General features: G+C 37.3%; 1 protein-coding gene across 1 annotated transcript; it reads left to right on the top strand.

Annotated features, from left to right (window-relative positions):
- Positions 1-11,378, top strand: tspan4b (tetraspanin 4b). Its single transcript, XM_062439547.1, has 8 exons — positions 1-296; positions 2,526-2,595; positions 2,895-3,086; positions 3,361-3,435; positions 3,879-3,977; positions 4,498-4,611; positions 5,830-5,913; positions 8,024-11,378. The coding sequence occupies exons 2-8, from the start codon at positions 2,527-2,529 to the stop codon at positions 8,090-8,092; spliced, it is 702 nt and encodes a 233-aa protein (XP_062295531.1). The 5' UTR covers positions 1-296; position 2,526; the 3' UTR covers positions 8,093-11,378.
- Positions 11,379-18,342: the final 6,964 nt, after the last annotated feature.

Below are 18,342 nucleotides of genomic sequence, written 5' to 3' on the forward strand. Positions count from 1 at the left end.
GAGAGTACAATTTTCCCAGCTGGAAAACTACATGAAGTCAATATAAAGTTCAGAATTAGGAAAGAAGACAAGCTCATTGGGGAAAGGGGGTGAATGCGGTGTATATGTGAGGATCAATACAGCAGAAGAGAAGAAAGGAAATCTTGCTGAAAAGCCTGGCTGATTCAGGGACAAATCCAAAGGAGATCTAAAAAGGAAAAAAAGAAAAGATTAAAACCAGGAGGCGAGGGAGTTGGGAACTACGAATAGGAGTGCAACAAAGACAAGATTTGAAAGAACTGAAACTCAACTGTCAGGTAAAATCTGTTTTAATTTCAGTTGTAACTGCAGCAATACTAAATCTGGACATCAAAGTCCCACTTCAATTATATAGCATCATGATTGAGTTTTATCAATTATAAAACTCAGCATGTTTAAGTGTATACATATTTAAACAAAATAATAATTGAATATGTTGATATTTCATTTACATGTAAAAACAAACAAAAAAAAGATTTCTCTAAACTTAATGTTTTGTACAATGATAGGCCAGGAGCCGAGAAAAAATGTTTTGGTGCATATGTGATGGTGCATTTTTTTATTAGAAATACATGCAAAATACATGAACCAAAATGTTATGATAACTTCAATAATGTTGAATACAGTGATACTAACGTAAGAAATCTTGTAAAGGAGGTCCAATTGTTCGTTCATGTTAGGCCACTCTACCGTCGCTCCATAGTGGCTGACAAAAACAGCACATAATGTATATGGGGGCAACCCTGTCCCCTAGAAATGATGTTCATATACAACTAAATTGCAACACAGACATTTTGTTTAAAAAAATATAACAGAAATATAATGCTGCTGCTGTTTTTCTCAAAATAATGAGAAAATGTTTTTAATCAACATATTTGGCAAGTTGCACAAATGTTGATACTGGATGTGTGGGTTGCCTGTTCAGAGACAACTTACTTTGCTCTTTTTTTCCCAAGTAAGATTGTGCTCTTGGTATGAGACAAAATAATGTCTACCCTGTGACTTCATAGCTATTTGAACGTTTGACAGTTATCCACTCAGCATAACTGGGGAAACAGTTTAGTATGAATCAGTGTCTAGGAGACATGGTTGACGTGGGCCAGAGGCAATAATATCACAAAAGGACACAAGCAAAGCTTTTATACATTTTTACTTGTAAACAGTGAGTACAATATCCATAAAGTAAAATGTTATCATAGATACACATAGTATCAGAAGTAGTTAAATCTGCCTTCATATGAAGGTGTTTACCATACATACTTGAAGTCTTAAACCACACAAATAACAGCTGGAATTGTATCCTGATGCTTACTATATCACCACACTTTCAGTCTCATCTCTGACTAACACAGATGAAAGTAAGCAGGAATCAAAGATTGGTCATGCTTTTAGCTACAAGTTACTGTGTTCCCAAAAATGTATGGGCCACTGATGAGTAGAACTCACATACATTAAAACATATTATGAGAGTTTTTTACAGTTTACACAAGCTTTGGAAACCATAATGGAAATAATTATAATTTCCAAAGTCATTAATTGATGATACCAGGGCACCTATGCTTTGATTCCCTCAGACTGTTAGTTTATTGCCCTGAGCTCTCTTCTGAGTCACAGGTTTGCTGTGGTCATGGGAAATGCCTTCAGCAGTATAATTAGGTCTGCTGGGGAGGGGAGGGAGCTTCCTTCCTGTCAGCAGACTGACTTCCTGTGTGGGGTTAGCCCGCAATGTTCGGGAAAACTCATTTGGAGACAAATCAGAACATGCTCGCGTACACACAAACATGAAAACACAAAGCGTAAAAAGAGAAAATGTATGTCTGCATGTGTTGAGTTTAATCATCAAAACTATGAAATCATGATTGAAAACATAAAAAACAGCCAGATAAATGATGAGTTTAAAAATGTTGACATCTCTTGTGAAACCATAGTTAAGTGAACATTGACATTAAACGATTTAGTCGCTGTAATTATTCCTCTTGTCAATACTGAGTATAAAATGACTATTTCTAGTATATATTATTATTTCTAATATTTTTCTATGTTATTTTATTTTTATGTAAGAAATTTGGAACAAAATCCACAGCAATCAAAAAGACATCCTCAAGTTGACTATGGATAAATTAATTGTGTATGTTCACGTTATTGTTCACGCTGTATAAGCAAAAGAACAGAATGTATTATATCTTGTTCCAACTGAGAGAATTTGTCAAACTTCTAGTATTGTATTTTATTGTATATGTCTGCAGACATATACAACCTACTGTGACACAGTCCAGCAAACATTTTCCATCTCCCTCCTCACACAGCAGCCTTCTCTCTCAACAAGGAAACACAAAACACAAAGTCATTGTGATATTTTACATTCAGTTACCATAGTAACTCAAATAAGACAAAAACAAAAAACACACTGGATATTTTGCATCTTCCAGCCAATAATATATAGTTACTGGTACATGAAGCATAAAACATACTTCTACTGCCTCTCTGTTTCCCTCTTTCTTTTGCAGGATGTCAGTGTCTCGGAGGTGTTTGTGCTGTGTCAAATATTTGATGTTTGTCTTTAACCTCATCTTCTGGGTCAGTATTTGCACAAGTCTGTCCCAAGTCAGTGTTTTTGTATGTGTTTATTCAGTTACATTTCAAAGAAATTCATTTGAGATTCCTTTATAGCCTCTACTAATTTAGCATTTCTCATATAAAAGAGTTGTGGAGAGTTACGTTAGAATATGCTTAGAGCATGCCTCTTAAGTGATTTAACATTGAGATCTACAGCCATGTCAATTTAATGTCACTGTCACATTACTGATTTGCGATTCGCTGCCAGAAACATAACTTTCAGGACATTGCACTGTGATGAATGCTACATTTCCTAAAAGCTAGGAGGATGCGGTTTGTTTGGTGTTGGAGTGTGGCTGTCCTTCACACAGGCAGAGATTTCCTCTCTTCCCCTGTCGTTCCCATCCCTCTCAGCTGCCAATCTTCTGCTAGTTGCTGGTGGAATTACCATGGTAACTGGCTTCCTGGGTTGTCTTGGAGCCCTTAAGGAGCAGCGCTGCCTATTGTTCATGGTGAGAGATCCACATAACAGATTGCAGATATTCCTTTTTTAAGTCATGTTTTCTGGGCATTTTATGCATTTATTGCAAAGCCAACAGTAGTGAGATAAAGGGAAATAATGGGAAAGAGAGATAAACAAAAATACTCAGACTAAAATTAAGCTCACAGTTCATGTCCACTTTGCAGATATTCTGATGCAATTACAGCCCAGAGTGTACCATCTACATAGCTTGCTCATGTATACACTATGATGTCAGTCTCCAACTGCTCTTCTCTACTCTGCAGTTCTTTGTGATCCTTTTGCTCCTGGTACTGACAGAAGTGACTCTAGTTTTGGTTATACACATCTTCCATGATGAGGTGAGCTTATCATCCACAATGTTCAAAATGACAAAGTCCACAACAGTGCATATATTAATCTGACATTAACTTAACTTTCTCATTCAAGAATTTTAGACTTTCAGACCTTTCTCATCATATACAGTAATATATGAGTAGTACATATCTATATACAGTAGTTATACAGAAGGACTAATTATACTGGGGTGTGGCAGCAAATTATGTGTGATGATGCTTGTGTGTGCCAAAATGCTTGATTAGGCATTTTAAACAAAACCATTTTTAAAACATTGGGCTTTGGGAAATTATTTATCGCTGTTTTTCAGTTTTCAGACATTTTCCAGGCTAAGTTGTTATTAAATTGATCAGATGAATATCTGACTTTAACTGATGATAAGTGATAAGACAATAGATGGATGGCTTATATGAGTGAACAACTGTGTGTCTTTCTTTCCTTTGGTCAGCTGGATTCCAAAGCACAAGAAGAATTAAAGGAAGGAATTAATAATATTTACAAATCTGAACCTGCACTGAAACAATCCTGGGACAATGTCCAGAAAATGGTAAGCACAAATCAGGGCTTCTTATAAGTCATGAATAAAGGAAAGATTGTGTGTTAATAAAGGATATACAAATGATTTCACTTTAGACACAAGTTGACACAAACAGTATAAACACGGTCAGTATGCTTCAAATGAAGAGCTATCCTCAGGTCTTGTTTATTGTAAGGTTACTTCATCACTGTTGAGTTACATATACAGGGTATATACAATATACTGTACATGACAGGAAACTCACTTTTTGTCACATTTTAATGTCTACAAACATCTGCACATATCATTCATGTAGTTGTTTTTATTTATACTGTAAGCTCTTTATTAGTTTTCCTTCATCACAGCTCTAACAGTTATAACATCTAACATCCATCCACTGGTTTGTTTGGCTGCTTCGTGTTAGTGATTGATATCACTGTGTACCTCGTGTCCCTGAGTCTGCTTCTCAGTACTGTCAACTATGTATACATGAGTTATGAATGTGAGTGATATTACTGTACTTGTTTTATCTTAATCTCTCTTCTCATAGTTCAAATGCTGCGGAGTAACAAACAAAACCGACTGGTATGATGTGCTGAATGGAACACTTCCCTCATCTTGCTGCTCTGTTGAAACAGACCAATGTGTTGATGGCTGGAGTGAGGTTAGTTTATGGGATTTTGGAACATAGAGAGACAAAATTTCAACTAAGTTATTTTGATTTTTGATTGATCCTCCCAATTTGTACCAGATGCATGAGTGTGTCTGGATACCTATACAAATAATGAATTCCCATGTTTGAGGCAGTAAATGCACACTGTGGGCCTGATTTACTCATAACCCAAATAAAGAGTACTAAATTGCGTGTGCAGTGCAACAGATTGCATGTTTGGTTTGCGTGTGTTTTGCAGGTGATCTACTAAGAATAACTAAGCAATTGACAATAAGCGCAGACAGCAGTATTTAAATGAGGGTTTTGTAAATGGAGAGTTTGGCAGAGCAGAAAACCTGTAAGTGCAAAATGAAATTTGATCCCATGGAATTAGAGGTTCTAGTGAAAGAGGTTAAACATATTGAGTTACAAAAAAAACAAAACAGGAAAAACTCTGTATGGGAGAGTATTAGTGACAAAGTCAATGCTGTTAGTAAAACCAAAAATATTCCTCTCCAAACATATTAACACAGGTGGAAAAAACCCGTTGTCTGTGTATTCTGTCATTGTGCCTCCGTCTCCTCGTCTCCATAGTAACAGCTGGTTAATACCTGTCCTTCAAAGGTATTATTTATAGATGCTGTTACCATCACAAAGATTACCTTCAGGTTTGGTAAATCACAATGCGTGTGCTAAATAACATATTTGCATTTTCTCGCCTCATATTGTAGATACATTATGGCAAATGTACTAAATAGACAGCGTGTATTATCTTACACATTTGAAAGACACAAGTTTCAGTGCACTGGGTTAGTAGATCAGCTCGCACATCGTTTTTACACATGCAAACCTTTAGTAAATCAGGCCCTATGTGATTGTGACTCAGTGGTTCAGACTAATTTTGCCAATAATAATAATAATGCAATGGATTAACTCAAACAAGGAACATGAATTCTATTTTGCTTCTGAGATGGTATACCTCAGTGTATCTGTTTATTTGTTGGTTATGGAATTATGTGACAGTGTCATGCAAATGCCTGTGGTTGCTGCTTACAGCTTGATGAGATTGTGGGGTCCCACAGTGGGTAAACCCACCATGCCTTATTGGTGGCTAAGATAATTCTTCACATAACATGTTTTTAAACTTCATCCTTACAACTTCTTCTACCTTCCCTGGTGTACTTATTCTGTTCCTCCTGAGCACACTCTGTCTTTGTTTGTCTTCTGCAGCCATGTTACCAGAAGGCCAGGCAGTGGCTGCTAGATAACATCCCCTCAGTTCTGGTGTTTGGTGTGTGTATCGGTGTTGTGCAGGTAATTATCTGTTATGCAGCAGACATTGACAAAAATACATTGTTATTAAGCTTGAAACATTTGCACTACCTTCAAATTCATTACATTATGGGTAATCTGTTGGTCTGACTAGAGTGGTTTGTGCCATAATACTCAATTTAGAAAGGAGTGAGTCACTTATTCACAGTTTTAAAACTTCATTAATACGTACACATCCAGACTGTTAGCAGCAGGAGATGCACTCAAATTTCAAACTGGAATATTATTTACTTTTTTACACAGACAACGTGCATTATAGCTGCCTCAGTTTTTTCACACTGAACCACAAAAAGCCAGCATTAAGCTGCCTCTGCATGTGCTTTTACATAGCATGCCGGCATCACGGATCCAACATGTGACATGTAACACTCAGCTCTGTCTCCTGCTGTGCAGCTTAAACACAGTCAATCTAGTTCTCTGTCATTTCTTTACCATGACTTATCTTTGACATACCATGAAAATCAGGTTGTTCCTGTCCTGTTCATTTGTTCATATATTCAAAGGTATAAATGACTAAATTGTGCAATTATCTCATTTTCCCTCTCTCTGCCTGAAAGCCAGGCTTCATGTAGTTAACTGCACGATTATTATATAATATTATTATATATTAGAATTACTATTCTCAAGTTACTATATGGCTTTCTTACAGTTTTGATTCTACATTTGATATTGTGTCAACACTTATTGATTATATAGGAAAGATAGTATCTTACTACTATTTAACATACATTTTGATATCTTTAACCATTTTACTGTGATTCAAAAACATCAATGTTATATGTCAGTGACCCAGGAGCTGAGCTGTACACATTCCCTTTTGGCCTGTTGTGATCACAGTAGTTTTGATGTGTCTGGAGTTTACCTTATGTACAATCAAATCTGCTGATGCTTCACTAACACACATCATAGTGTGTTATGTTGTTAATGTTTTGCTTGATGACACATTTTTTTCTGTCAGCTTTCTCAGACAAAGCACTTTGATGCTTTAACCCTATAATGCCAAGTGAATCATATTTGTTGAGTTTTAGAGAACTCTTCATCATCAGTGTGATCATATTTGTAAGTAACCTGATGTATAAGATCAGGTCCATGAAGTACACAGACAAACCAATGTAGTGTTGAAATACTAAATCTTTTGTAGTTTATTTTATGGTAAATTAATATTGAAAATGTGTTTATTAATTATATACAGCAGGTATTAAAGGTGATTTATCTGTAAATCTGTCAGTTTTCATTTCATTGCATTATTTCATGCATTATGTATTATTATGCATACAAAAGTTTGAAGGTGGTGATATGAGCTTTAAACAGGACCTTTAAAAAATGTTTGTATTCAATATGGTTTTGTGTGTTTAACCCTTACAAACTGTTCAGGGTCAAATTTGAGGCATTTTTTACCTTTAAAAGCTGTAAAATCACCATATTCTTTTAGCTGGACTTTGTGTAATGTGACCCTGAATACAGAAAAAAAAGGAAATACAATGCATCATTTTTAAAATTTTTGTGCAGCTGATACACATTTTTGTTTATACAAATGTCTCAATTTGAACTGCTTTTATTAAAAACGCCAAAAATCAAATTCATTCTTCACATAAACTGATTGATTAATCCGTAATGAAGCTGTAAGACATTCACAAACATGTATTAATGACTGATGGGGAATTTATGAATGTGATTTGATGTAGAGTCTAATTATAAGTCAGAACATGAACAGTATGTAAGGGTTAAAAAACCATGCTGTAAAAAATAAATTGCAAACAATTCCCAGTGTATTAAATATGATACCAAACAAAACTCTTTATTATTTCATTTGTTTTTTTTATTATTTGTCAGAAAGTCCAATAAACTCCAGTTTCAAAGAATTATAATTTTCTGGCAATTATTCGATGATTCAGGCTTTAAAGGGTTAAAAGAGTTCATTTCATTCAACTTAAGGGCTCAGAATTCAGGAAAAACATGTCGAGAAATGATGTTTAAGACATCAAATAATAAATAAACAAATAAAATCAAGTTATTCTGGTTGTTATTACATTTTAATTTCCAAGCAGGTTGTACATTTGTTTGATGTGTATGTCTCCTCTTCTCTTCTCAGATCTTGGCCCTGGTGTTCTCCATGCTGATGTACTGTCAAATTCTGTGTGCTGAGAAATACCTGGACTGACTGCAGACCAGCTGTTAACTGGCCCTACATGTGAAGGCTCAACATGAACTGCTCTGAGACTGCAAAACCAGATTCTGGTGCTCTAGTGCTTACTTTGGGTTCAGACTTTAAATGGGTGTCTTTCAAATGTCTTGATGCATTAAGTTACCCAATTCCCCTTAATATTCTCCAAAAATCTCTTGCCATAGTTTGACCCACACACACTCACTCAAATTCTTCATGTGGGGGCCAATAGAGCCAACACAGCCACATACAAAATATGCACAACTGCATCAACACCAACAAGACAGCTTTTTTAGATCTTTACTTTCTATAACCAAACCACACATGCACACATTTGTGCACTATTGGAGCTTCCTTTAGTCACTCAGCAACCAGATTGCATACACTCACCACATGGCAAAAACAACCATATACATGTACTAATATATAATATACTATGTGTTATGTGTGTTATGTGTTTCCAAATAATATTACCTAAAGGAAGCATGAGGTGAATAGGTAAACCTTGAGGAGCATCATGCACCAGAATAACTTTTGTGTGCATGGAGGATTCATCATTAACATGATGTACCAGTACCAGTGCTGTCTCTGTACTATGATGAGCTCCAAATCCAGACTTAAAATCCTCAAATAAACTATTACTATGTAGAAAGTCATACAACTGATCGACAACTGCTTTCTCAAGGATCTTAGAGAGAAAGGGGATGTTAGACATAGGTTGAACAAAACACCTGAAGTAAGATTAGGCTTTTTAAGAAGTGGTTTAATTGGAGCTATTTTAAAGGACTGTGGTACATATGCTGTTACTAAAGACAGATTGATCATATAGAAGTGCTAACTGAGGGAAAGACTTCCTTAAGCAGCCTAGTCGGAAAAGGATCTGAGAGACAGGATGATGGTTTAGATGAAGTAAAAAAGGAACGTAAGGCTGTTTTTATTCTAAGGCATCTAGGCAGCTCTGGCATCACAGAGGGTCTTCTTATATGTTTTAAGACTATCTTGCTTGACTAAGTGAAATTCTTCCAGTTTTGTGGAACACTATATCCTTCCAAGTTTCCACAATTGCTTTAACGTGTGGGTTGGAGAGAGCTAACCTCTTTTATTTAATTATCTTCTTTTTTTAAAGGAGCAATGGAGTCGAGAGTCATTAACAGTGAGCCTGCAGCACTATCACTATGAACAGTTTGGGAGGGACTAAAATCAGAATAAGAGTCCTCTGTTGTATTGAGACATGCTGTTGAATTCAGTGCTGATGGAGATTCCTTAAAACAGCACTCTCAGATAGACATCTAGTGAAGACATTTTTGTCAAATGGCATGTAGTCCAGTAAAAAGAATTCAACAGTTATTAAGTAAAGGTCTCTGAAAAAATAGGATTTTGTGGAAAAACTATTAAATGTCCAATTGTGATACTATATGCCAAAACAAGGTCAAGGGTTTGGTTAAGACAGTGACTGGGTTTATTTTCACTCTGAGAGAAGCCAATAGAGTCTAATGATGACATAAACAGTGCTAAGGCTATCATTAATGATGTCTAAGTCAATATCAAATTTGCCTACTATAATTACTTTATCAGCACTGAGGACTAAGTTTAATAAAAACTCTGAGAAGTCAGATAAGAATCAGAGCAGGACAGTACAGTATAACAAACAGAACTGGCCTTCTCCAGGTGGTGTGTGAAACACTAGGAACAAGGCTTTCAAATGAGTTAAAAATAAGTTTAGGTCTGGGGTTGATTATTGGGTTTGAGTTGAAAATGGCTGCAACTCCACTTTCTCGACTGGTGTCTCAAGGAATGTGAGTATTAATATGACTGGGGATTCATTTAGACATGACACAACCAGGTTTCAGTAGGACAAAATAAATCAATATGATAGTCCACATTTATCCTATTTTGCTGTAGTCTACTATTGCAGAAGTGGTATTCATTTTTATTAGACATGTATGTGTAACTCTACTCTGTTTATTGCTGTTGTGTTTTTGGGTGAGAACCACATCAGCTACAGGAGGCCGGCTAACTACATTAGCTAACTATTAGGTTTCTGTGGTATGGAACTTTGCCGTGCCTCCAACACTGCAAATAAACTATATTTATTACATGTATCACTATCCATAAAGGAGGCAGAGGAATAGCTGAACATATGACACACCGAGCAAGAGAGAGCAAGATAATGAAAGGAAGAGAAAGAAGAGTACAGTAACAGGAAAATGATGAGTACATCTGACACAAAATAAATGTGTCAAATGTTTTATCTGACTGGAGATCATTGTCCATTTAATACATTTTCCAAATGATAAAATCATTTGTTTTTAATAACATAGAATTCTGTATCATATTAAGTGACCACATCTAGTGTAGATAACAAAGTTATTGAGTTGGTAAATATGTATATAATGTTTTTTTCAACACAAAAGTATGTGACTAAACTACATTATTTTGTGTACTATTAACCATTATATACTAAAGTCTTATTGTCAATTTAATATTTAAGTTATCAGTGCTATCAAGTTATCAATGTTCTGGCCAGTATATTGGTATAAATAACTCAAATCTTTAAAATAAGTTTAAAACACATTTGTAATTGTACATTAGGACTATATATTTTATGTTGTTTAAACATATTTATTTCCTTTTAACAAAACGTATCTCATTGTGTGCACTAAGCATACATTTTTTGTTTGAAAAATGAATTACTCTTTTTCTATATACAAATATATTGCGTCAAAAAATCATATCATGCTAAATGTATTTTAAAAAAGCACAACACACATTTTTGTTGTTTTCTGCCATATTTACCCATATTATGTTAAACACAAACTGTCCAATTATATTGACAATTTACAATGACATTTGAACTATTGACTTCCTGCTTTATATATCACAAACAAATGTTTTTATTTTTACACCACTACTGTTGATGTGTGATGTTTGGAACCTAAAATCTATTTCATTAAGTGTGCAAACTGCTATTATGTCAATACAAGTACACCTATTGAGGTGAATATATTCCATAGTTGATGTGAACCAACAGATTATATTTGGTCGCCTTCACCAATCTTCTTCAAATTTACCTACCAAAAGTATTTATGTTTACACTACAAGAAATTCACTCATCTAAAAGAACAAAAAATCTCAAATACATTTTGCAAACGGTTTCACCTTTCTAGAAAATATGACCAAAAATGTACGAATGTAACTTTGATTGAATACTCTGAGTGAGTTATGGACATGTCATCTGTTTTCTTTTTTTCAGAAATCTATCACAGAATAAAAAATATTTTAACACAAATTTTTGAAAGTTACATTAATTTGTGTTACCAAAAAGTGTGCATAACTGAACATCTGTAATGATAATTAGAGCCAATTCAACATGTAGCAATTTTGGATGTTTAAATTTATAAACTCTCGTTATCAGGGACAACACCTCCGTGTTTAGGAGGAAATATTGACTCACTAATTGGTTTATTATTAAAGTTTAATAAATCAATACATTTCTGAATCAGTCAAATTTCTGAAGTTATGAATTCTCTGGCGTCCTGATATTCACTTCAAATCAATACACACACAACGACCAAGAATGATTATATGAGGTTTATTAACTAACAATGATAAACAATCAATAAAACTTTTCAGAAGACTAACCCTCCGCTGTCCATGGTTCGGGATTTTGGCGGGTTCAGCGGGATGCGATCTCGTTGGGCTCCGAGGATCCCGAATTCCGTCTGGGGTCAGCTGGCCTGGGCGGCTGCTCGTTCCGGATCAGGTCTCTGGAGGCTGTCTCTCGGATTCAGGCGGTGAGCACCTGAGATGGTTCTGTGATTTTAGTGATGATAAGCACAACTGATTTAACTTATTAAAGTTCTTTGGTTGACTTTAGCTAAAAGGCATCAAAAAGAAGAGAGTTGAGCTTCAGCTTGAAGGCACAAAAGCTTTCGGACTGCGAAAAACTACAAAAATTTAGTGTGTGACTTAGTTTTGAGTTACACCGTGGAAAAATAACTAAGCTGATCGATCAAAAAGGTAAAGCAAAAATAGAGGAGTAGTTGGAAAGTAATGAAAACAGGTGCAACAGGGTGGAGACAGCAGTATTTAAATGAGGGTTTTGTGTAGGGATGCACCGAAATGAAAATTCTTGTCCGAAACCAAAAATGAGGAAACCAAGGCCGAAAACCGAAACACTGAAAGAAATTATTATGCCAATTATTAGTATCATTGCATTTATGGCTATGACTGTGTACTAACCTCACTAAAATCAAGGCATTGCAATTCAGAGAATAAATCAATTACAAAAGTATGAAAATATTTATTTAGCACTGACATTACAACAATAAAGCGATCGGTGTAGGTCTAATAAGCAGCAACACAGAGCTATAAGCACGCTTTACTCTCACACGCGCTGCATTTATAGTCACACAAACACACACACCTTCTCCTGTGCTGTGCGCTTCTCCGTCTCTAAGCGGGTTCTCTGCATCCATCACGGCCCGGATCATTTCTGGTGCGCGCTGCTTTAATCCCACCTGATCCAGGTAATGATCTTTACAACGTGGATCAAGTACAGTTGCGATGAAGTGCAGAGGATCCAAACAGATCTCAGTGAAACATGTGCTCATAGACTCTAAGAGTGAACTACACTTTAGTGCTGCAATTAAAGGAATAACGTCTGCTACAGATGCATCAGAGGAGCTGATCTCTTTAGTTAGCTGTTTCGGCCGTGTTGTTTCGGTGATAAAAGTATTTCGGTCGAAAACCGAAAATGCGCTTTTTGGCCATTTTCGGTGGCCGAATTTTCGGTGCATCCCTAGTTTTGTGTCTTAATGGAGAGTTTGGACGAGCAGAACGCCCGCAAGTGCAAAATCAAATGTGATCAGGTTCTAGTGGAAGAGGTTAACAAATATATTGAGTTAAACACTCTAATAAATGAAATAGCCATGTTGTTCATGTTATGTAACTTTGTTAAGGTAAAATCACCATATTTATTAGGTTTTTACAGAAAAAATAAGAAGGTTTCATTGGAATAACGCAATAGTATGAGATTTCAAGTCTACAAAACACAGCTGATTCATACTAACATAACCATCTCACTTAAATCGGGCGGGCATAAGCAAGTCTCAAGCCCAATTTCCACTGGGTCCGTCAGCGGCACGTTATGGCTGTGCCGCGGTCACCGGAGCTGATAGTTGCCACTATAATCAATGAGAATATTTCCACCAGGAGCATCTCAGCAATGTCCCAGCAACGTCCCAGCTCTCCGCGCCGCAGCGCTATCAATCCGCAGCATTTCTATTTTTGACGGAGCCTTTTCTAACTTGCGACAAGCCCAAAATTTATAGTATTTAAGCAACAAACACGAATAAACCAGACAGATAAAGACACCATCTAGCTACGTAGCATACTGACACATTTTATAAGCACAACAATCAAAGAAAATTACCAAATCAACTAAATTTGAGCAAGTTAACAAAATCGGGCTGTTTAGTTGTGCTGCTACTACAGTAATTCCGGTAGACTAAAGTCACTTGTTCGGATTTGATTGGGCTGCCGTAATTACTGTATTAACAGTGCAACTTCATTGTAAAAGGCAGATTTCTCTCCCAAAGCATGCTCCGCTGCCGTAACGCTACCGGTGTGAGTTCACGATGCGCAGAGGACGGAGCCTAGCCATGGCGCAGCTGTTCCGCACCGCTGACGGACCCGGTGGAAATCCCGGGTCAGACATGCGCAGTAGCCAGGAAGCTAAGCAGGTAGTTTCAACCATTACCAGTCACGCGCCGTGTGCTCAAGGGGAGACGGTTAATTACTGTTATTTAGTTCACGTGTGTGATGAATGGCATCAGCTAGGCACAGGGCATGCAGGGTGCGTTCAGACCAAGCGCGATGCAGCGCGTCGAGATTAAATGCTAAGTCAATGCAAACACACGATTAGACGCAAATTCGCAACAGGATAACGCGATGCTGCGAAAATCGCGTAGCGATGCCGCGAAAATCGCATCCATCGCATCAACGCGCGAGTTGAAAAAATTGAACTTTTGCGGCGACATCGCATGACGCCGTGCCACGGAAAATATCCGCCAGATAACCCAGGCGTGTAAAAAACGCTTCATCGTGCAAATGCTCAGACAAATGAAAGTTATGGTCACTGAAGAACATCTTAAATTCATCTTTGAGTTCAAAGAAAAGTGTCAATACTTTGCCCTTTTGATAACCAGCGTACCTATGTGTGAAGTAGTAACGTCTCATGATCGCTGCCCATTTCACTGCATAATGCAGTTAATGTGTGATAGTTCAGGGGCCTGGCTTTCACAAAGTTCACCATTTTCACTGTAGTGTCCAAAACATTCTTCAGGCTGGCAGGCATTCCCTTGGCAAAAAGAGCCTCTCGGTGGATGCTGCAGTGAACCCAAGTGGCATCAGGCGCAACCGCTTACACGCGCATTAGTGCTCCGCTGTGTCTCCCGGTCATGGCCTTTGCACCATCAGTAGAGATGCCAACACATTGTGTCCACATAAGTCCGTTTGATGTCACAAAGGTGTACAGCATTTTGAAAATGTCCTCTCCAGTTGCCCTTGTTTCCAGAGATTTACAGAAGAGCATGTCCTCCTTAATTGTCCCTTCATGAATGTACCGCACATATACCAGGACATGTGCCAGGCCCGCTACATCTGTCGACTCATCCAGCTGTAGTGCGTAAAATTCACTGGCTCTGGCTTTGATGAAGGCATGGTCTGTATAGTTTTTTTGGCCTTTTCCCCCAGCATTGTCCCAACCATATCCGTGGCAGCAGGGACAATTAAGTCCTCCACAATATAATAGTGTGTGGCTTGCCAGTCTTAGCCACTCTGTAACTCACCATGTAAGATGCTTGTAGCCCGCTCCTATTAACTGTATCTGTCTCCTGTATGCAAGTCTTACTGATAGAAAGTCTTCTCAGTTCTCGTTCAAAGAACTCCTGTGGCTTATTTCTCAAATGAGCATGTTTCGTTTCTAAATGTCTGCGCAACAGTGAAGGTTTCATTGAGTTGTGAGACAGTACCTTTGCACATATAACAGACTGTGGCCGAGTAAATCCACCAGTACTAATACTAGTGAATCCCAAAGCAATGTAGTTTTCATCATATTTGCGCCTTTTTGACGAGGTTGTTTCTCTGTCCGTTGCTGCATGCTTTCCCGCATCAGGAGGCTCTGCATCCGACTGCTCGTCGCTGTCCGTGGCTATGCTAGCAGCTTGGCTAGCCACAGGTGCATCGCTAGCATCCCGGTCAAAGGTAGACCTTGAAGGTGAAGAATAACGTGGATTTGTTGTCGCTGGAAAGTGCACCTTCGACTGTTTCCGTAGCGCTCCTCCCTCGCTGCAGCGGTTATATAGGGGGGTGGATTAACGGTTATATAGGGGGAGTGGATTAACGGTTATATAGGGGAGTGGATTAACGGTTATATAGGGGGGGTGGATTAACGGTTATATAGGGGAGTGGATTAACGGTTATATAGGGGAGTGGATTAACGGTTATATAGGGGGAGTGGATTAACGGTTATATAGGGGAGTGGATTAACGGTTATATAGGGGGAGTGGATTAACGGTTATATAGGGGAGTGGATTAACGGTTATATAGGGGGAGTGGATTAACGGTTATATAGGGGAGTGGATTAACGGTTATATAGGGGAGTGGATTAACGGTTATATAGGGGAGTGGATTAACGGTTATATAGGGGGAGTGGATTAACGGTTATATAGGGGGAGTGGCATAACGGTTCCGGGGGAGGAGAGGAGGAGGTGTTTCACATGCACTAATATGAACGCGCTGCCGGCCCGGCTTTCAAAACAAAGGCTCCAGAACAACACACACAGAGGGCGTGTGACGTAACTCTCTACTCCAGATGTCAATACACCATTAGTTGTTAACATAGCAAAAATACAATTCCTGAAAGCTAATAAAGCTGTATTTCACATATAGCCCCTTTAAGTAAATCCAACATTTTATTTCTTAGAGTGTAACAAAAACAAATATTACCAGAAAAACCGACATATGGGAGAGTATTTGTGACAAAGTCAATGCTGATAGTAAAACCAAAAATATTACACTCCAAAAATATTAACACAAGTGGAAAAAATCCGTCCTGTGTGTATTCTGTCATTGTGCCTCCGTCTCCTCCTCTCTACAGTGACAGCTGTCATCTGAGCGCAGTGAGCAGCAGGTTAATACCTGTCCTTCAAAGGTATTATTTATAGACGCAGTTACTATCAGCAAAATTACCTTCTGGTTTGGTAAATCACAATGCGTATGGTAAATAACATATTAACATTTTCTCCTCCCTGTATTTTGCACACTGGGGTTAAAACGTCTCATATTACATTTATTATGGTAAACTACTAATATTACATTCATTATGGTAAATGTACTAACTGGACAGTATGTATTATCTTGCACAGTTGAAAGATGCAAGCCTCAGTGCGCTGTGTTAGTAGATCAGCTTGCACATTTTTACGGGTGATGACAAGTTTGCACACGTTTTTACACACGCAAACCTTTAGTAAATCAAGCCCTAGGACTCGCGTGTCCGGCCATTTTGTCCGAAGAAGTTTGGTTTAGGGTTCATGGTGGACCCCTACTCTTAACCAATCATTTGGCTCCTTCTTTTAAAATGTATTACTTATAAGAGGGGAACAAGTAATTGCTTTATCTTAGTAAATCAGGCCCTAAGTGGGTAAATGCAAAAAATAGAACAGCCAGAACAGTTTAAGTTCAGAAAAAAATAAAATTGCATCACTTTACTTTAATTCACCCTTTAATACCAGGAAAAGACATGCCATATGAAGATATTACAGTATCCAAAGTCTAAGACGATATCTTGTCACGATATCACGATAGATACAATATAGCTTGAGATAAAAATGTAGGTGCGAGGCATACCTCCTGTAATGTAGTCTGCCGTTGGAAGCCCTTCACACCAACTACAAAGAATAGTTGTCAGTCACAAACTACTACATCAGACAGGTCATTTCTAAAGAAGCTTTTATTTTTTTCAAAACCCCCCAAAAAACCATCACTGATCCCAAAAAAACATACGTTGACTATATTTATGTCAGTGAAAAATATCTTATCTCTGTTGTTCTTATATATTGTGTACAGTACAGTATGTCCCTTCTCATTGTCCACTATTCACATCTAGCACAGTAAGTTAGTTCTCTTCTTTGTGATGAACTCATTAATAACAACTCACAGTGCAGAGGTCATGGCAGTAGTATGTAAAATACAATTGTAATAAATAACTTCTAAATACAAAACAAAATTATTGACACTTAAGTCATAACTATATAAATGACTCAGTTCTGGCTATCTACAGACACTGTAGTGGTTTTACTACATGATTTATCATGCAGAGGTTACTCAAGGTTACTTCAAACAGAATTTTGGCCAATCAGGTGTTTTGAGACACTCCATGTTCATGTTACAAGTCCTATAACAGAATTATAGCCTGTTCTATTAAAGTGTCAGTTCAATAAAATAATTTAAAACATAGAATTCTTGAGGTCCGGCAAGTCTTTGGTAAGTTAACTTGACCCCAGCTAGAGTGTTATTGTTGCTTTCTGTTTGTCATGTTTTGTTACCTTAGTTCCCTCCCACTCCCATGTAGAATTATAGATGATTGTTGATGTGCTGTAAATGAATAGATATTGCAATGATGAACTGATGTGTTTTTTCTCTGATATGTCAAGTTGTAATTAAAAATAAAATTCCAATTAAAAAAAACAAAATACTAAATAGCCAAATATTACCCTTTTACTCCTAGTGGAATCTAGTCATTCAGAGTTTCAATTGTATTAAGCAAGGTTTTGGTCATCATGCTAACAAAGGGAGTCCAAATTCTTATCACATCACATTCATCTTCACAAACAAAACACACCTTGTACCTATCATTTTGACTTACTGTAACTGATGATAGCTACATATAAAAATGTATAAATACATACATAAAACATGACATAAAAAACAATCAGTAATCTTGACACTACCAAATACACATTGTTAGACTTCAATTATTTTACAGCTAAAAGGTTTTCAGTGGAGACTTTTTAGGGAGCACATGACTGTCTACACCCTACCACAGCCAGTGGCCTGTATCATGTATCATGAAGCTTTTTAACTTCATCTTGCCTCTCTTTGGCTTCACTAAGCCTCACATTATTGAACCTGGATGACCAGTATTACAAAACTGGTTATCAACTGGCTCTGTTAATTCTGGGTTT

This window comes from Scomber scombrus, chromosome 18 (assembly GCF_963691925.1).
Source record: "Scomber scombrus chromosome 18, fScoSco1.1, whole genome shotgun sequence".
NCBI lineage: Eukaryota > Metazoa > Chordata > Actinopteri > Scombriformes > Scombridae > Scomber > Scomber scombrus.